We start from the raw sequence: 21,496 nt of genomic DNA, 5'->3' as shown, positions 1-21,496 counted from the left end.
ATGTTCAGTTGGAGATGGCAAATTTTGATGAGAGTTGAAAATGGCAAATTTGATTGGTTAGGAGGGAGAGAAGACGAATTTGGTACATGGGAGGAACGGGGAAGACAGTAGGGATGTTTGTTGATTTGTAAAATAGATGTTTATGGGTAGTGATTGGCAAATTTTTGATTTGTTGAAATTTGATGTGCAAAATTGGTAGTGAGCGATGGGCCCGGTGGGTAAGGCTGGCATCCCTGCCGCCCTTCCCATGGTGGGGGCAAATGAGCAATAGCTTATGGGGTGTATGGCAGTGAAAACTAGCCCGGGTGGGTTAGGTTATATTGATAGGGCCCTAGAAGATGACATTAGGTGACGATAAGGTTTAGTTAGTGACTGATACCTGTAGTGGGGACGCAGGTAGATTAGTGTGGATTATAATGACGTGGGAGCGCAATAGTTTAAAGGGACGACTGGGAAGCGCAAGTTTCAGAGGGGAGTAGTTAGCTGAGATGATGCCGTGTGTGTGAGAATTGAACAGGTGTGATTGCACAGGTGTGCAACTGGACAGGTGTGTGGAGCAGTGTGTGAGTAATGAGTGTTGTGGATCAGCGCGAATGCGCTTGGGGAGAGAAGGGTGCAGGTGGCACCAGGTGTGAGAGCACAGGTGTGCAGGTACAGGTGTGTGGAGAGAGTTGGAGTAAGTGGTACGGAGTGGTGTGCATGGTGCGAAGGTGTGGATGGGGGAAGAGTGGACCCCTTTCACGAGTACCCGGGGCGGGTAGTGTAAGTGTTAGGTAGAGGGTATAGGTAAATTGTGGTTGGATATTGGCATTTGTGGTGCGGGTGACAGAATGGTATTGTGGATGGGTGCATTAGCGTTGTGGAAATGGCTGGGCGTGTAGCCTGTTAGTGTGTGTAGTTGGTTGGGCACTCCACCACTGTGAGGATGTCGGCCAGGTGAGGCCGCAGGTGGGCTCTGGGAGCCGGTAGTTGTGAGTGGGTGCCTGAGGATCCCGGGTGTGGATCGGGCAGCCCAGTGCCAGAGAGGGCACCGAGTGGGGAGAGCGCCAGAGGGCCTTCCCCAGGTAGTTAGGTTAGGGTAAGGAGCAGGTAAGCTCGGAGGCAACTGCAGTGGTGGAGGTGTGCAGGTGGGTAGACCCGCTGGGAGAGGTACACGCCACAGCCCAGAAATTGTGCGAGGGCACCGGGAGATGAATCGGGGGAGTGAGACCCCAAATTGAAGAGCACCACAATTTGGCCAATGGGAATTGGTTTTTAGAACCCATAGTGTAAGAGGGCCAATGGTTTGGCCGGAGAAAGACCCCGGGTAGTGTAAAGTTGTTAAAGTCATTTAGGAAATAGTTAGGATTGATGAACCTGTCGCACCATACGCAGCCACTCACCTGTGGTGATGATGATGACTCCACACCTGTGTTTTCTTTGTTCTGTGTGCAGGAAATGAGAATTGCTGTGTGGATTGGTGAGACGCATCACGATGTGGATGAGACATTGGGGTGATTCCATCTCTCCCTCCTTAGGAGGGACTGATGATGAATTGGTAATGGCAAATTTTGATGTTCAGTTGGAGATGGCAAATTTTGATGACAGTTGAAAATGGCAAATTTGATTGGTTAGGAGGGAGAGAAGACGAATTTGGTATATGGGAGGAACGGGGAAGACAGTAGGGATGTTTGTTGATTTGTAAAGTAGATGTTTATGGGTAGTGTTGTGTTTTGTGGATACAGTAAGGGGTAAGGGAGGGGCCATGTAGGTTACCTGGTGGGGGGGGGGGGGGCGTACGGTAGGAACGTACCTGTCTCACCTGGTTCCCATGTGCCCCCAGTGTGCATTACCTTGCATTGCGTGCACTTTTGCGCCCTTACCACCTTACTCACTTGTCTGCTTCTTTTGTCTCCCACCTCCGAGGATCTGGCTTTGGGGTAGAGAGAGAGGAGAGAGAGGTGCTGGCTACGCAGTTGTGGGCCTGCACTTTCGCTGCTTGCTGCCTGGATCGATACACCATATGGACCGCAATTTTGGTGGCCACCCACAATGGACCGCAGTTCGTTTGCGGCCAAGCACCACCCGTTGATGGACCTATGGGTCAACGTGGCACCTATGCCATACAAGGTGAACCACTAATAGTTGGCCCCCTGACGGCCACAAATAAGAAATGGACGCGGTTGGCGCCTTTCTTTATTTTTTTTGAAAGAGGCAAGAACACCAAGTGCACCACACGAAGGCAAGACCAGCGGCAGAACATCGGCCGGCTGCGACACCACCGGTGATTTATAAACACTTTATTGGTGCACCGGATGGTGCTGACTGTGTTATGGGGTGGTGCTTTTGATGCTTGGAAGGGGTGCTCTGCACATTATTAAAGGCCATAAGGCCACAGAGCACTCGTGGGTTGGTGTATCAATGCTGGCATGCGTGCTCTCTCTATGCATAACATCTGCATGTGTTCCTCCAAAAACAGGTCCTGGATCGTAGTGTAAATATCAGCGTAGTCTTGTAAATAATGCTCCCTACCGGCTGTATGTTTAGTTTGCAAATTCTTTCCGCAATTCGGTTATCCTGTGGGTGTGTTTCTGTGAGGAGAAGGGTGCAACGTCGCAGGGGGACATATTTACTCATTTGTGAACATCTGTAAAACTGTCGCACTCAGGGTAGAGTTAATAGTAGAGGGAACTACATCTGAGTGCCACACTAAAATAGGTAAAAATTTATCGGGTCGGGACGCCCCGAGGGTAGAGAAGGGTGCAATGTTGCGGATATGGCATTTGGCCTCAATATCCGCTTGTAAATACTCCCCTATTTCCCCAATACTCCCCAACTATCCCCAATCCCCCATTCCCTAGTCCCATTGCCTGTAAATAACACTCTGTAGAACCGACCTTCCCCTTTTTCCCCCATTAAATGTCGTGCCCAGGTTCACCGCATCTCACGTAGACAACTATAGGACATCTTGCTAGTTATTCTTAGTCTATGTCAGTAAAGGACTCGTTTCCATTAATTCTGACTCTTCGTTGCACCAGAATGTGATTGTATGGCACCAGTAGTGAGTTTAGGACCTCCCCACACCTCCTCCCATCTTCCCCATGAAACAACAACTACAACAACAACTACAACAACAACTACAACAACAGAGGGGCGCGGTGCGGGGAGTGTGCGTCCTCACACCGGCGTGGTTAGCCGCCATTGCCCATGCGCTCCACGGGGTTACCACGAAGGGGCTGGCTGTCAGCTCCTCGTCAGGGGCGGAGCCAGTAACCCCCCCGCACCCAATAAGAAGGGCGGACCGATTCCATCTGGGGCGGAGCTAACTAGCCGAGGGCGTGTCACTCCCCGCCGGATATACGCGGCCACTTACCGGACGTGACGTGAGATGCGCCCCGAGCTTGAAGAAGAGCCAGTCACCACCTCCAAGCGCTGAGCGAGCTCCACGCATCGACCCGGTATTGCAGTACCTCCGAGAACGGTGCACCCCCTCCGAGAACGGTGCACCTTGAGCCATCGACTGCCCGCTTTCCTTGCCATCAATCCCCGTGTGAGTCAGTTTTTGTCCTGTTTATCTGTTGTCTGTCGGGGCTATTATAAGTGTGTCTAAGTGCCTGTCTTTCTATGCTGTCCCTCTCATTCCTGTAATCTAACCTTCCGCCCTAATATAACCTCCTCCGGAGGTCTTGAGAACTGAACCCTTGGTGTCGTGTCATTTTAATCCAGCCGTTGTGTCTTTTCCTTCATTGATCTAGCGTAGCGCGACTTAGTCAACGTTCGAGCATAATCGGGTAACTTGTGCGGACACGGCGGCCATTCCGCTCGGCCCACCATAACATCAAAGTCGTGTCTGTAACAATATATATATATATATACATATATATATATATATATATATATAAAAATGAACAGGATTAAATAATTAAATTGACATATGTGGGAAAAGTACATGCCCAGACCAGGAATCGAACCCAGGCCCTCTGGTGAACAGGGCGACCCTGACCAAGCATGCAATTTTCCCACACATATATGTATGTATGTTACACATATAGACTTGGCATTTAATATGGAATATTTTTTTTTTCTTGAGTTGGGTTTACTTTCTTAACTCAGTATATCAATCAAGTGAGTTTCTTTTACACTTTGGTGATTTATTTGTTAAAAGAACCATGTCACTGAGTGTCTGTCGCAGCAAGAAGTCAACAACAGGATTATATCACAGGTGGCATGGCAAAATGTACGGACAGGTGCATTTGATGATTGGCTTCACAGTCGGGTATACAAGGGTTGTTGCGTTCTGTATTAGTGGAAAACAACTGCTGCACGTCTCCAAAAGTTATTGCCGCTTCCTCTGGAGATGGTCCGTCAACTCGACAATGCTGTTTGTCATGGAGTGGTGGCTTTACGAAATTACGGCATGAAACAGCGTGAAATTGCTCGGCATTATGGCATCACTCAAGGTCAGGTGTCAAAGATCCTGAAACGAAATGCTCAGAGGGGTGTCCCTACTCCAATACCGAGGCCAGGACGTCCCTGCAGAACCACAAGGAAGGATGATCGCCAGCTGCACCAGTTAGTCCACAATGGCCGTACCAAGTCAGCTAATCGGCTTAGGGCTGAGTGGCAGCAACTGACAAATGTGCCTGTATCCAGAAGGCTAGTCAACCAACGACTGGTTCAAGCAGGCTATCGTGCCAGGCGTCCCCTGAGAAAGCCACGCCTGACCAGACAACACCACCAGCGCCGATTGCAGTGGGCCAGAGAGCACCGTCAATGGCAGCCAGGACACTGGAATCACGTGATCTTCAGTGACGAGTCTAGATTTCTGGTCTATCGTCAAGATGGTCGCGTCCGAGTGTGCAGACAAGTGCATGAAGCCTACAACAAAGATTGTATATTGCCAAGAGTCCAAGCTGGAGGTGGTGGGGTGACCGTTTGGGCTGCTTTTCATGCAGGGGGCAAAACTGACCTGGTTGTTCTGAATGGAAACCTGAACCAGTTCAAGCACAGGGCCATTCTGGAAGAAACATTGCTTCCATTTGCTCGTGCAGCCTTTCGAGGAAACTTTGTCTTCCAAGATGACAATGCACGGCATCATCGTGCTCGCATGATCCAACACTTTCTTGCTGACCGTGGTGTAGAGCATATGGAGTGGCCTGCCATGTCCCCGGATATGAATCCGATAAAGAACTTGTGGGCAGAATTAACGCGTCAAATCGACCACTTGGACCAGCAGCCGACCTCTGTGCGTGAATTGCAGCAGACTATTGTCACTGCATGGCAAGCGATTCCTGTCCAAACCTTGGCAAATCTCGTGAACAGCATGCCTCAATGTGTACGTGCTCTCCTGAATGCTCGTGGGGGTTACATGAAGTACTGAACTGTAATTTTACTGTCCGTAATCCCAGTCGTAATTTAACTTTTGTTTTTGTGATAAAAAAAATGTTGGCTAATGTGCAAAATAAAGAGATACTTCTGGAAAACGTACAGTAGTTTAACACAGTGCTGTCCATGAATTGAGTTCGATATCAGTTTACATCACTTTCAAGGATCAATTTATTTGTTTTGAAATGTCAACTGTGGTTTTTGTTTCTTTTAAAGGTCACATTAACAAAATCTATAATAATTTCAACATAATTCTAATGAACTTTTGGTTCTAAGACATCTTGAAAAGTAAGTTCACCCCCACAAAAAAAATATTCCATATTAAATGCCAAGTCTGTATGTATGTGTATTATATTTTCCCACACATATATGTATGTAAACAAACAGACAAAATAACAACCTCAACCGACCAATATACTTTAAAAATCATCGATTTTGTAAGTAAAGCGGTCAGGTGGTAGCCTGACTGGTATGACAAAAATCGTCACTGTCATCTTGACCTTTGACCTATATGGACAAATGACATTTAAAGCCTCACTTTATTTTCCTTCGGAAACTTCTGGTAAAGTTTGACGAAGATAGCTGAAAGTGTTCAAGAGTTATCGCACTCACAGAGAAACAAACATACTGTTACGGATCTCAGAGACGGCACTCCCCTTAGCAAGGGGGGGTTAATCCCCTTGGCCCGTTAAGCTGGCCGTCTCTGGTCCTGGTACTTGTAACGCTCTTTTGCGGGGTGGAATTGATCAGGGTTATTGGTCAAGGTGTTCTCCCGAATACCTTAACCAATCCCTCCGCAAAACAGGGAGACGAGTACCGCTCGAACCACGGACAAGATGATATTTGCCGAGCGGTTTAGCAATCCGCAGCCCGAGCCATTAACAAAGGACTAAACCCGATTCCGAGCGTTGGCCAAATCGTGCCACAGGTACTCAATTGGAGACAGGACTAAAGCGATCAGGCGAAAGAAGAAACCAAAGGTAAGAAATAACAGGTATTTATTAATTATTTACAAAACCAAAGAAACCAAAGAAGAAACAAAAGCAATATAGAGAAGAAGAAGAAGAAGAAGAAGACACAAGGGAAACCTTAAAACAATCTTATATTATTCCCCAGGACAACAAACAGGACAGACAAACAGACTTACATGACAAGGGAATAGCAGGCAGGAATGACTGGAAGAAGGGATGAGAAGGCCCAGGCAGACGGTAGGCGTCGAGGTCCGGCTCCAGGAGTCGACTCGCGTCGTGGCGGGAAACCCTGGCAGGCAGCGAGCGCGTATCGTTCACCGTGAGCGGACGTTGCATACAGCGATGGGATTGGGATGCCCCGTCTTCTCACGCGTCTCCCTCTTGCAACTCTTGAACCCTCTCACTCAACTCACACCTTCTCACCCAACTGCCGGATCACGTCTCTCTCTGCCTTCTCCGTAAAAGGGCTTCGCGCTCGTCCTTATATTACGCGTGTTGCAATCAATGCGCGCTTCATGGAGCCATGCCCACGATGGTCTTTTGTCAGCCCTGGTTGGCTGGTGGGGGCTCGCTGGCCCCGCCTCGGGTTGTGCGTCGGCATGCCACGCCCGTGATCTGGCGGCTCCGCCCCCTTCTTTCTCGGCTTGACCGCATGGCTAATGTCGGCGTGGTGCCAACCCGAATCAAGGCAAGGAGCAGCGAACGCTGCTGGCAAACGAAGTACTGGGGCCTATCTTATTTGATTAATGCAACGCAGATTCAACTATTGGGAACAGGTCCTTAACTGAAACACACAATAATGAAATAACTACGGAGAGGTCCTATGGTTCGCTACATGTTGTACATGGACTAACTAGGGTGCGATCTTTAACAAACCAATTGATGGGGATATTTACAGGGGAACATTTATAAGGGAAACATTTACTAAAATGTACTAGTGAAGGTTCTAAAAACCGTAACAATACAAACAAACGAGACAGACCAACATATGATGAAAATCGAATTTTTTTGTCACAAACAAACAGACAGGTGTGAAAACAACCTACATCCACCTTCGGTGGTGGAGGTAATAAACACACCAACATTGATATTGCCTGGAACAACCTCCCAATGAAATTTCTCCAGAAAATGCATCAACACATTCCAAAATGGATATTTGCTGTTTTGCATGAAAAAGGTGGTCACACCATTTGTTAAAATTTCACATTAGTATCACAAAATACACTTAATTTCGGGGTTTTTTTATTTAAAATAAACATGATCATTATAACATCTTACATTTATCAAAATATACGAATGTGACAAAAATGGTTATTTTCAAGGTGACCTAAGACTGTATATATATATATATATATATATATATATATATATATATATATATATATATATGTATATATATATATATATATATATATATATATATATATATATATATATATATATACATATATAGTTATACATACACATAATACAGTGTACAGTATATATATATATATATATATGGTATGGTTGCAGTTTGATTGATTGCAGTTTGGGATTAATTAATTCCATATATATATATATATATATATATATATATATATATATATATATATATATATATATATATATATATATATATATATATATATATATATATCAGTCACTTTTCGATTTCATACCATCAGTGGTGAACCGCCATTAAGGTATCCCATCCAGCTATGCTGTACCTTAATGGGAGCGATAAGTGCCATCTGCCACATGGCACATTACCTCTGGTATCCACTCATTATATGGAATCCCCTGGATGCAGCCGGGAGCAAACCAATCCAAATATATGTGCAGTTCTCCAGCTTTCAATGAGCGCAAGTAATGACGTCACTGCCATGTACATACGCTCTGCCTGTCAAGCTCTCAAGAGAACCCTCTGACAGAGCAGAATTTTGATCTTAGTTCAGATACTGTCATAAGTGTATGTAAAACTCACAGTTACCGACCTGGTTTCGCCCTTTTTTGGGGCTCATCAGGGCAACGCAGTGAGTACTGCATACACTTATGACTCTGAAAACCTTTCGGTTATATACCAGTCACTTTTCGATTTCATACCATCAGTGGTGAACCGCCATTAAGGTATCCCATCCAGCTAGGCTGTACCTTAATGGGAGCGATAAGTGCCATCTGCCACATGGCACATTACCTCTGGTATCCACTCATTATATGGAATCCCCTGGATGCAGCCGGGAGCAAACCAATCCAAATATATGTGCAGTTCTCCAGCTTTCAATGAGCGCAAGTAATGACGTCACTGCCATGTACATACGCTCTGCCTGTCAAGCTCTCAAGAGAACCCTCTGACAGAGCAGAATTTTGATCTTAGTTCAGATAGGATACCTGGATGCTTAGCTGGATGGGATACCTTAATGGCGGTTCACCACTGATGGTATGAAATCGAAAAGTGACTGGTATATAACCGAAAGGTTTTCAGAGTCATAAGTGTATGCAGTACTCACTGCGTTGCCCTGATGAGCCCCAAAAAAGGGCGAAACCAGGTCGGTAACTGTGAGTTTTACATACACTTATGACAGTATCTGAACTAAGATCAAAATTCTGCTCTGTCAGAGGGTTCTCTTGAGAGCTTGACAGGCAGAGCGTATGTACATGGCAGTGACGTCATTACTTGCGCTCATTGAAAGCTGGAGAACTGCACATATATTTGGATATATATATATATACAGTGGGGAGAACAAGTATTTGATACACTGCCGATTTTGCAGGTTTTCCCACTTACAAAGCACGTAAAGGTCTGTAATTTTTATCATAGGTACACTTCAACTGTGGAAGACGGAATCTAAAACAAAAATCCTGAAAATCACATTGTATGATTTTTAAGTAATTAATTTGCATTTTATTGCATGAAATAAGTATTTGATCACCTACCAACCAGTAAGAATTCCGGCTCTCACAGACCTGTTAGTTTTTTCTTTAAGAAGCCCTCCCATTCTCCACTCATTACCTGTATTAACTGCACCTGTTTGAACTCGTTATCTGCATAAAAGACGTCTCCAGACCGTCTCCGACCACAAAGACCGCAAAGACCGACCGCAAAGCCGTCTCCAGACCTGTCCACACTCAATCAGACTCCAACCTCTCCACAATGGGCAAGACCAGAGAGCTGTCTAAGGACATCAGGGACAAATTTGTAGACTTGCACAAGGCTGGGATGGGCTACAGGACAATAGGCAAGCAGCTTGGTGAGAAGGCAACAACTGTTGGCGCAATTATTAGAAAATGGAAGAAGTTCAAGATGACAGTCAATCTCCCTCGGTCTGGGGCTCCATGCAAGATCTCACCTCGTGGAGCCTCAATGATCATGAGAAAGGTGAGGGATCAGCCCAGAACTACACGGCAGGACCTGGTCAATGACCTGAAGAGAGCTGGGACCACAGTATCAAAGAAAACCATAAGTAACACACTACGCCGTCATGGATTAAAATCCTGCAGCGCACGCAAGGTCCCTCTGCTCAAGCCAGCGCATGTCCAGGCCCGTCTGAAGTTTGCCAATGACCATCTGGATGATCCAGAGGAGGAATGGGAGAAGGTCATGTGGTCTGATGAGACCAAAATAGAGCTTTTTGGTTTAAACTCCACTCGCCGTGTTTGGAGGAAGAAGAAGGATGAGTACAACCCCAAGAACACCATCCCAACCGTGAAGCATGGAGGTGGAAACATCATTCTTTGGGGATGCTTTTCTGCAAAGGGGACAGGACGACTGCACCGTATTGAGGGGAGGATGGATGGGGCCATGTATCGCGAGATCTTGGCCAACAATCTCCTTCCCTCAATAAGAGCATTGAAGATGGGGCGTGGCTGGGTCTTCCAGCATGACAACGACCCGAAACACAGCCAGGGCAACTAAGGAGTGGCTCCGTACGAAGCATCTCAAGGTCCTGGAGTGGCCTAGCCAGTCTCCAGACCTGAACCCAATAGAAAATCTTTGGAGGGAGCTGAAAGTCTGTGTTGCGCAGCGACAGCCCCGAAACCTGAAGGATCTGGTGAAGATCTGTATGGAGGAGTGGGCCAAAATCCCTGCTGCAGTGTGTGCAAACCTGGTTAAGAACTACAGGAAACGTCTGATCTCTGTAATTGCAAACAAAGGTTTCTGTACCAAATATTAAGTTCTGTTTTTCTGATGTATCAAATACTTATTTCATGCAATAAAATGCAAATTAATTACTTAAAAATCATACAATGTGATTTTCAGGATTTTTGTTTTAGATTCCGTCTTCCACAGTTGAAGTGTACCTATGATAAAAATTACAGACCTTGTCGTGCTTTGTAAGTGGGAAAACCTGCAAAATCGGCAGTGTATCAAATACTTGTTCTCCCCACTGTATATATATATATATATATATATATATATATATATCTATAATTCCAGTAATCTCTGTGTGTGTGTGTGTGTGTGTGTGTGTGTGTGTGTGTGTGTGTGTGTGTGTATGTGTGTATGTCTGTGTGTTTGTCTGTGACCGCTGTTTCTCGACAACCACGGGTCCGATATACTTGAAACTTGCCAGGTATATTGCTGGGGACCTGAGGATGTGCCTTTTCAAGGTTTCATATTAATCGGAGAAGTAGCTACCGAGCTATGTCCAAAAAACCATTCAACCAATCAGAGAGCAGCGAGCTATCACGTGTGCCGAACGTGGCGAACAGACTCTGCCTCGGACGGCACATTTGAGAGCGTATTCATTTATTTCACGTTGGCAAACTATGTTGGCGTTCAACTATGTTTTAAAACTAATTAAAATTAATTTGCGATTCATCGTAACTGCGATATGCGACCTTCCGGACAGTGAAGACTGCACTTCCGGCAGCCAATCACAGAACGCGTTGTTGCGTAGGCGTGGCCGATGCGAGAGCGAGCCGAGCCGAGCGCGTGCGCCATTACGGTTCGTAATTCGATTTCTTCCGGAGAAAATAATAATTTCTCGATTTCTTATGCGCATTATTTCTCCCAATTCAGTCAGAGCGAAGGGCGGAAGCGAAGAGCGTTGTTTTTTTTGTTTACGGGCGTACAGGCGTACGGGCGGGGTAGAGCGTACGGGTAGCGTTTTTGTTTTTTTTTGGCAAGGAACGGGCACCCACGTACGGGCATGCCCTAGTATCTATAATTCCAGTAATCTCTGTATGTCTGTATGTCTGTGACCGCTGTTTCTCGACAACCACGGGTCCGATATACTTGAAACTTGCCAGGTATATTGCTGGGGACCCGAGGATGTGCCTTTTCAAGGTTTCATATTAATCGGAGAAGTAGTTACCGAGCTATGTCCAAAAAACGATTCAACCAATCAGAGAGCAGCGAGCTATCACGTGTGCCGAACGTGGCGAACAGACTCTGCCTCGGACGGCACATTTGAGAGCGTATTCATTTATTTCACGTTGGCAAACTATGTTGGCGTTAAACTATGTTTTACAACTAATTAAAACTAATTTGCGATTCATTCGCTTTCCTGCGCGTTTGTGCACGCTATGGCGATTTCTTTACCAAACTCCGCAAGCCGTTCGCTTTGGACCAAACCATTTCATGTAAATAGAGGGGGGGGATTGTCACCGTACTCGCAAGCCGTTCGCTTTGGACCAAACCATTTCATGTAAATAGAGGGGGGGGGGGGGGGATTGTCACCGTACTCGCAAGCCGTTCGCTTTGGCTTTGCGAATGGACCAAACCATTTCATGTAAATAGAGGGGGGGGGATATAATTTTAGATATATATATAGTACGGGCATGCCCTAGTCTATCTATAATTCCAGTAATCTCTGTGTGTGTGTCTGTGTGTGTGTCTGTATGCGACCGCTGTTTCTCGACAACTACCGGTCTGATATACTTGAAACTTGCCAGGTATATTGCTGGGGACCCGAGGATGTGCCTTTTCAAGGTTTTAAATTAATCGGAGAAGTAGTTACCGAGCTATGGCGATTTCTTTACCAAACTCCGCAAGCCGTTCGCTTTGGACCAAACCATTTCATGTAAATAGAGGGGGGGGGGGGATTGTCACCGTACTCGCAAGCCGTTCGCTTTGGACCAAACCATTCCATGTAAATAGAGGGGGGGGGGGGGGGGGATTGTCACCGTACTCGCAAGCCGTTCGCTTTGGACCAAACCATTTCATGTAAATAGAGGGGGGGGATTGTCACCGTACTCGCAAGCCGTCCGCTTTGGCTTTGCGAATGGACCAAACCATTTCATGTAAATAGAGGGGGGGGGGATATAATTTTAGATATATATATAGTACGGGCATGCCCTAGTATCTATAATTCCAGTAATCTCTGTGTGTGTGTCTGTGTGTGTGTATGCGACCGCTGTTTCTCGACAACCACGGGTCCGATATACTTGAAACTTGCCAGGTATATTGCTGGGGACCCGAGGATGTGCCTTTTCAAGGTTTCATATTAATCGGAGAAGTAGTTACCGAGCTATGGCGATTTCTTTACCAAACTCCGCAAGCCGTTCGCTTTGGACCAAACCATTTCATGTAAATAGAGGGGGGGGGGGGGGGGGGGGTTTGTCACCGTACTCGCAAGCCGTTCGCTTTGGACCAAACCATTTCATGTAAATAGAGGGGGGGGATATAATTTTAGATATATATATAGTACGGGCATGCCCTAGTATATATAAAACACACACACACACACACACACACGCGCGCACGCGCACACACACACACACACACACACACACACACACACACACACACACACACACACACACACACACACACACACACACACACACACACACACACACACACACACACACACACACACACACACACACACACACACACACACACACACACACACACACACACACCTTGGAGGAAGAATGGGCAGGGGGAATAAACACTCAGACGAAAAATTCCATGAATGTTGGGCTTTAAGTGCTGCCCCACTGGAATATCAGGTTGCTATCCAGTATAGCAAACACTGAGAAGTCCACTTTTTATAGAGTCGAATTGACTTAATCGAAGAGTTGGAAGCAAATTTAGATCATGCTGTCACCAGAATTGTAAGACATTGACAGTTATGCCGACAAAGTTTGGTGATGATGTGCAAATCGGTGACAGGAAATGCAATCAAACGAAGGGACAGACACTGTACTTTCATTTATATAAATTTGCAAGGCACTTACCACAAGAAATACCATGGTATACATGGCGAAGGATGAATGGCCTGAATAGAAAGACTTCCTGCAGAGAAAAGCATGATGTTGTCATCACTTAAAACAGTTCTAATTACATCAAGTCACAATAATGCATGACAATGAATGGTTTGCATTCCTTCAGCTTTAAACACCAAACATAGCACAAACTGTTCATCAATTAATTAATTAATTCCATATGCAGCCTGTAGCTGCCGGTTGCCTCATTGCTTGGAGTGTTGCTGTTTCTCTGATGCAGTAAGTTAAAGCTGGAATTTGTTCATGGTGCCGGCGATAGGTCACCTACTCTTTGCGAAGGACACCAAGAACAACAACAACAACAACAACAACATGCATTTTAAGGCCATTTTCACTGCTAGAGCGGGGGTTAGCTTCCACGGTGTCGCGAAGGACACCGTGGTATCTTTAATGTATAGCAACGAATGCTGGTAGCTGGATGGGACTCCCAGTTTAACGTCTGACCGAAGGACGACACACAACTTGATGAATCACCCTGCCTGTGAAACACCGGAATGACAGTTTATAGCTGCGTCGGGATTCAAACCCAAGTTAGACGGCTCGGAGGCGAGTGTGCGTGCCAACCCCAGCTCACAAACTATGGATAAATAATGCATTTCCCTTGGAGGCTCACAAAGATTGCAGTGTGGGAGTTGACCCACTAGTGTAGAATATACAATACAACTACCTCCACATGTAGCAACAGAAAAAGCAGTGCAATGCAGAAAGAAGAAAAAGGACAAAGCTAAATTTGTAACACTGGCACGATAACAAAAATGTCTCAAGCTGAAGCCCATTTTCTCACGAGAGATTCAATCACCAATTGTACATGGAAAAGCTATTTGCGATACTGAACATTCAACTGAAAACTTGTAAATCCACATCCCTTAAAGACAAGCCAAAAACTAAATTTGAATGAGTTCATCAGATTCTAATCTACAATGTTTTGTCATTAAAAAGGCACATCAACAACAACAACAACAACAACAACAACAACAACAACATGCATTCAACAACAACATGCACAACAATTGTTTTGTTTTTTTAAAGTGTGAATGTATGTAAAGATTAAAAAGTATTTAAAGAAATAAAAACTTTTTCAAAACCTTCTTCCAATCCATACGCACAAGCAATAATTTGGAATAACTAGTCCATAACTTTAAAATCCAAAATCATGCGATTAACATTTTGGGGGTTTTTTTTGGTTGTTTTTTTAAATGGCGTCTCGTGATAGACAGCGTGACAGTGTCGATTTGTAGATTCCATCAATTGCATGTTACCTCAAAACATACGATATCCCTTCGTTATCTGTCCAGCATCATCAAAGAAAAATGGAAAGCAAATGTTGGTGATGGTCTCCTTGCTTCGACACTATTTCATTGCACGCAGAACGGACTCGTATTTGCTCCAAGTAGTGGAGCCAAGCGAGGGGATCCATCTTGAAAGGTTTCATTACCTCAAAGGGAAAGCAATATACGCAATTCCTTTTTACATCCATTTTTAATATCATTTAAGTGGCTGCAAGGGATATTCCAAATGTGCATGCACGTTTCGAAGGACATTCTATTTAATTATTTGGGTACCCTGAGCCCCATATATGAAAGACAATGAAATATTCGATGCCAGCCAACACTCCTAGTTTGTTGGGAGACCCTTGCTTTGTGGAGGCTGTATAACAATGTGGAATAACAGCGAAGTCCTGACGAAGTTCTGCAACTAACAGCGAAGTTCTGCAACTGGTCCTGACGGCATCAGCCCACGGGTCCTAAAATCATGTTCTTCTGCTCTTTCACTCCCTCTTTCTGTTCTCTTCACCCTCTCTTTTGCTCAAGGTCATCTGCCATCTGCTTGGAAATCAGCCAACATCACCGCTTTGCACAAAAAAGGTGCAAAAACAGATCCCAGCAACTACAGACCAATCAGCCTTCTCCCAATTATCAGCAAAGTCATGGAATCCATCATTGCTTCAGATATTAAATCTTTCCTCTTCTCCAATGGCTTGATCTCTGATCATCAATTTGGTTTCAGACCTGGTCACTCTACTCTGGACATGCTGCTTCTGCTTTCTCAACAATGGATGGAGGTCCTCAACGCCAAACAGGAAATTAGAGCGGTCCCCCTTGACATTTCACGTGCCTTCGATACGGTCTGGCACCCTGCTCTGCTCACCGAACTCTCCTCCTTTGGTATCCATGGAAATCTCCACGCATGGCTGGTGGACTTCCTCTCTGGTCGTAGTCAACGTGTGGCCCTGAATGGGTTTCTCTCATCTCCTCTTCCTGTTCAGGCTGGAGTTCCCCAAGGTAGTGTTCTGGGCCCTGTGCTTTTTCTGGTCTTCATCAATGATCTCTCTGACTCTCTTGAAAATCCTCTCTATCTCTTTGCTGACGACTCTACTCTCTGTTGCTCCATTCCTCATCCCTCAGATCGGCAGTCTGCAGCCTCCTCACTCTCTGCAGACCTGGACAAAATCACAGACTGGTCAAACAAGTCGAACATGTCTTTCAATCCTGACAAATCTCACACTCTTACAATGTCTCTCCGAAAGGACCGATTGGACAACCCTCCCATCTACTTTCTCAACAATCCTCTCCAAGAAGTTCTGTCGCTCGAGCTTTTGGGTCTCACTATCTGCCATGATCTTTCTTGGGAAAACCACATTTCCAAGCTGGCCTCCAAAGCCAGTCGCCGACTGGGCATCCTCCATCGTGCGAAGTCCTTCCTTGGCACACCTGAGCTCCTCACCACATACAAGGCTTTCATCCGCAGCTCAATGGAATACTGTTCCCCACTCTGGGCTGGTGCTCCTGCCTCACACCTTGCTCGGCTTCACGCTGTTGAGGCCAAAGCTTTCAGAATCATTGGAATCTCCTGCGATGTAGTCAACACCGAGGGCCTTTCACTCACTCACCGCAGGCAGGTTGGTGGTCTTTCTGTCTTCTACCGACTCCTCTCCGGCCTTGCTCCCCCAGCTCTCTCTGTGCTCTGTCCCCCCAATATTCCTTCAGGTCGCACAAGATCTGCCTGCAACCCTCTTATGGTTAAACTGCCAAAGTCTAGGCTCTCTGCTCACCTTCACTCTTTCATTCCCCTTTTCTCCCGCCTCTGGAACAAACTCCCCCACTCCCTTCAATCCCACTCCTCCCTCCAGGTCTTTAAAACAGCTGTTCACCACCATCTCTTATCTTCCCCCATCAATAACCTTGATCTTTTCTACCCCCGGTAATTCACCCCAGAGTCCTTGCAGTGTTCATATGTTTTATTCCTCTCCCACCTCCCCCCAAGTCCTCCCGATGTCCCTGCTCTCAAATGTTGTGTTTGTGTCCTTCCCCCTCTTCCCCCTCTCTTTTGTGTCCTTCCCCCTCTCTCCCCATCTTGTCTGCCGCTCCCCTTGTTTTTTGTGTTTTGTGTGTCGGTTTGTCTTTTTGTGTGATTAATGTTAGCTCTTTCACGAGCCTCGATCTTGTATACAAAAAAAAAAAAAAAAAAAAAAAGTCGATGGTGTGCCGTCGCAAATTTCTACACTTCCCACGTAATGAAAATTGAAAGATGGCAAAAAGTTCGACCAAGATTAACCAAACATCAAATTTTGGTAAAAAAATTTTTACCCCGTTTTGACCCCTTTGAACCAAAGATTGCACCCCATGGGGCATGAACTGGGGATCAAATCCAAAAAATCGTGAAATACTTCATACATCCCCCAATGTTGATTGTATTCACAAAGTTTCATTTAAAAATGTTTAAAATGTGCCTGTAATTGCATTTATTGATATTTGACCTTTTGACACCACCCCAGAGGCCAAAATGATACTGCTATTGCACCTTCTTGCCATGTGGTGATCATAACTACAACGTTTGGATAATTTCTGGACAACCATTTAGGAGAAGATTGCATGACGGACAGACAGACAGAGCCGGTTACAATAATTATACACTGCCCGGGTTTGTTCCGTTAGATTTCCATTGGCTTTGTTTGGGCCAAGTGTTACTCACAATGAGGTATCCCAAAAAATTGAATCAATGTCGAATAAAAATTGTTAGTAAGGTTTAATCAAGCCCATCAGCACACAAGGTGCACAGCTCCCTAAAGAAAATAGAGTAATGTAATTTTTGAATGTCCCCATATTGGGGTTAAACAATCTGTGACCGTGTGACGAATCAGCTCATTTTGATATAACCGTGGGGAGGGTGAACAATGTGTGTTTCCCAATCGCGCTGTTCATCTTTTAAGAGTGCTTTATATACACAATCCAGGCACGTGGAAGAGCTAGGACACAGAATGGATCAGGACGCAACGTAACAAAAGGAACAACAGGAGAGGGAGGAAATGCCAAATGTAGGGCGGGCGGAGGGAGGAAATAGATGGAGACGGACAAACAAGGGATGCAGGTAACGATGAGGGTAGGGGAGAATGCAAGGGATGGACAAGACAGATACAGAAGCAAAATTTTGGGAGGGGTGGGGGTGGTTTAAAAGGTGCAGAAAAGATCATGGTTTTTAATGGGGGTCTATCTGAGATGGTGGTGAACAGTGGTCTTGAAGAGGATGTGCAAAATGGTTCCACAGGTGGGGGAAAAAAAAGAGGAACAAATGTGTGGAGGTGAGCAGTGATCCTGGAGATTATGACACCATGGTACTATTCCCATTGATCATGAAACCAGACCATGAAGTTGTGACTGCCTGATGACGTCACACACTTCAATGACACTATAAGCAATGCACAAATGTGCATGAAAAATTTATTTTGGCGGTTAAACGGGGGTTTCTGTATCATATCAAAAAGGATCAATTATGATCCTTAAAATACTAAACTGTTGGTGGGTGCTGTGTCCTTCATGACATTTGTTTTATTTACAAAAGGACTGCAAATCATACACTGTAGTACGATTACAAATGCCAGAACCACAAGGGAGTGTGGGTGTTATTTATCCTTTAGGCTATGTTCCATCTAAACCGAGGCAAAAAGAGATTAGGCCACTATAATTTGATATTTCAACACAATTTGGTTTTTTTTTAAATGTAAATCTCAACATGGTCCTTTTAGATGTGCTTTCTGCAGCAAATTGAGATATATTATCTGTTAATTTGAAATGTTGCATTTTATGGGGATTTTTTCCCAAATAATTTACAAGAATTAATCTCAATCCTACCTTTTATCTTTTATAAGCCTTAAAAATTGTTCTTGCCCTTGGACACAAAATATGAACTAGGAGTAGCACAGAACGCGCCCACAGCTCAATGGCAACAACACGATCGGCGGCCAAAAAGGTAAAAAGATTTTGCACAACAACCAATGGGAAATATTCCGTGTGCTTTCTGAACCTATCCCCTGAAATGCACGCATCTAAATAGCACATTCAAATGTACAGGGTAAATGTAAACTGTAATATAATTTATATACAGCACAGTCGTTGTATTAATATAAGAATAAAAAGTGGACATGTAAGTTCCATTAAAGTACGAACTATCAACAGAGAATGAGAGAATGATCGTTTTAAGGCCATTTTCCCCGCTAGAGCAGGGGTTAGCCTTGCGGGCCCCATGACAATCATGGTTCCCTGTTTAGGGGAAATGTTTTTATGGCCGGATGCCCTTCCTGACGCCAACCCTTGGTCGCCTCTTACGATGCGCAGGGATACGGTGTACCTATTCTAAACCGGGGTACACACCGTGATCATTCATCCCAGCAAGCTGCTACTCAATTTGCCGACCTCGGAAGGATGACAGGCTGAGTCAACCCCCCTGGCTTTAATTCAGCGATCGACCGGGATTCGAACCCAGGATCCCAAGCCGGCACCTTAACCGCTAAGCCAACACCAAGCCAATCACGCATCAACGATGTTGTTAAATTACAAGCATCATAAAGTCACACCCCCCCCCCCCCCCCTCTCTCTCTCACCTTTCATTCTTCAACCTGACCAACTGTAATCTGTCCTTATGTGGTCTCTCTTTTTAGTTCTCAGCCAATCAGAATGGCCCACAAGCATGATTGTGGGGTCAGTGCAAGGGCATGAGACATGCTCATATATGGAAATCTGGCAGGCTCAGGGTCATTGGACCATCCACAGCGTGGAAATACCCCATCTTGCCCACCAATCAGCACAGCCCATAAATCATGGTCCAACAGGCTGTGTCAACCAATGGGCACACATCAAAGGCGATAAGCGATATGCCACACGGGATATTATAAAAGTGCTGTACAAGGCGATGGTGGTTGTTCGCCTGGTTGGCTGCTCATCCCTGCTGCACGTTGGTCCCTGCCTCCTTTATGGTTCCTGTCTGGTCCTGTGTGGTATTATGGTGCATGGTGGCTTATGGTTCAGCTTCGGGGCACACTGCGAACGTGGCTGGGGAAACACGCAAGACACGGTGAGGAAACTCCACCCCCACTGCCCAGTCGCACCAGAACCAAGACCCACACTACGTGTGGAAGGGGTTTTTTTTGTCTCGTTCCCTCAGGTTATTACATCCGCCACCGAAGGTGGATGGAGGTTATGTTTTCACCCCTGTTTGTCTGTCTGTCTGTGTCTCTCCATCCGGCCTTCCAGCCATCCGTCCGTCTGGTTGTCTGTGAACAAGATATCTCAAAAAGTTGTGGACAGATTCAGACGGAATTTGCCAGAAAGGTAGTGTATGTGACAAGGACGAAATGATTAGATTTTGGTAAAGATCCTCAATCGGATCCGGCTAGTCGAATTTTTTAAGTGATTCCCCACTGTTGGGAGATAGGATATCTCAAAAGATTATGGGCGGATTTGGACGAAACTTGGTGGAGAGGTTGTGTGTGTGACAAGGAAGAATCGATTCGATTTTGGTGAAGATCTGTATCTAGATAGACGAATTTAAGTGATTCTTCACCACTGGGAGATAGGGCCAAAAATGATATATAGCAGGATGTCTCAAAACATTATGGACGAGTTATGACAAAACGAGGTGCACAAATTGGTTCGGTGACAAGAACAAGCCTACTCGATTTTGGTTCAGGTCTGGATCCAGATATGACCCATCAGAGGGATACAAAATTTAAACTGTCCACCTGGCAGAGGTATGCTCTCTACTGAGTGCCGTTCTAGTTGATGATGGAACCTTGTGTGATAATCAGGAGCAGACTCCATCGTGCTTTGCAAAATTGGCTGATTGACTTGTTCGACGAGCACATTGGGTTCGAGTTAAAGCACTTTAAAAACGGATCTCTCGGCCAATTTGGTTGGCACATTTGCCATGGTCATGTATTCAGAAACGCCGATTCGTGCCAAATTAACCCAGCAGACATGGAAATCTTTTCATCCCATACCCATGGACAAGACAGTCATTGAAATTGTGTGACCGTTGCAATACATAGACATAACATGCGAGGTAGACTGAACCAAGTCCAACTTGGATGACAGATATTTTGCCTGTCAATGAAACGTCACAAAATTTTGCCCAATGAAAAACCTCAATGCCGAGTATTTTCGGCACGCAAAAGGTGGCCTCATAATCAAGATTTACCGATTAGTGAAAATTGCTCAAAGGTCAGATCAGGCCGTAGGTCACTGCGACAAAGTTTGCAAAAAGACATCTGTAGCACTCCAAGGTGCATCACCACACAGAATCCTTTGCCAAATTGTGAAACCAAGACACCCGACCAATGTCCACCCGCTTTAATCTCTAGGCTAGGGACTGCGGCAAGATATTCTTGTGCCAAGTCTTGGCGGGAGTGGTTGAAAAAATAGAGGGATGGCGAAGAAAAACCTTAATTGCGTGATGAAATTTGAACTTTGAGCCCTGTAAAATCCCCAAAACTACTAATATGAAATGTTTCTCTACACCTCGATATTCCGAAAAAGCAAAGAGTCCATCCGTGTGTCACATTTCAATCTCAATGGTTCCTGTCGTATGGTAATAAAAATGCTACTGTTGGAAAGCTAATGATCAATTTACTTTGAACAGAACTCGTGACCATTTAACCTTAAAGACACCCGTTT

The 21,496-nt window shown here is 45.2% G+C and overlaps 1 protein-coding gene across 1 annotated transcript in view; it reads right to left on the bottom strand.

Moving 5' to 3' along the window:
• The window catches only part of LOC137427791 (phospholipid phosphatase 3), a 46,563-nt gene that overhangs the window by 10,078 nt on the left and 14,989 nt on the right, over positions 1–21,496 (bottom strand). The window contains exon 4 of the mRNA XM_078776347.1: positions 13,503–13,560. Within this exon, the coding sequence (XP_078632473.1) occupies positions 13,503–13,560 (58 nt within the window). The remainder of the gene's footprint in view (positions 1–13,502; positions 13,561–21,496) is intronic.

This window comes from Myxine glutinosa, chromosome 1, assembly GCF_964187855.1.
Source record: "Myxine glutinosa chromosome 1, kmMyxGlut1.1, whole genome shotgun sequence".
In the NCBI taxonomy this organism is placed as follows: domain Eukaryota; kingdom Metazoa; phylum Chordata; class Myxini; order Myxiniformes; family Myxinidae; genus Myxine; species Myxine glutinosa.
Note: the sequence above shows the minus strand (reverse complement) of the source record. Positions and strands in the feature narration are given on the sequence as shown.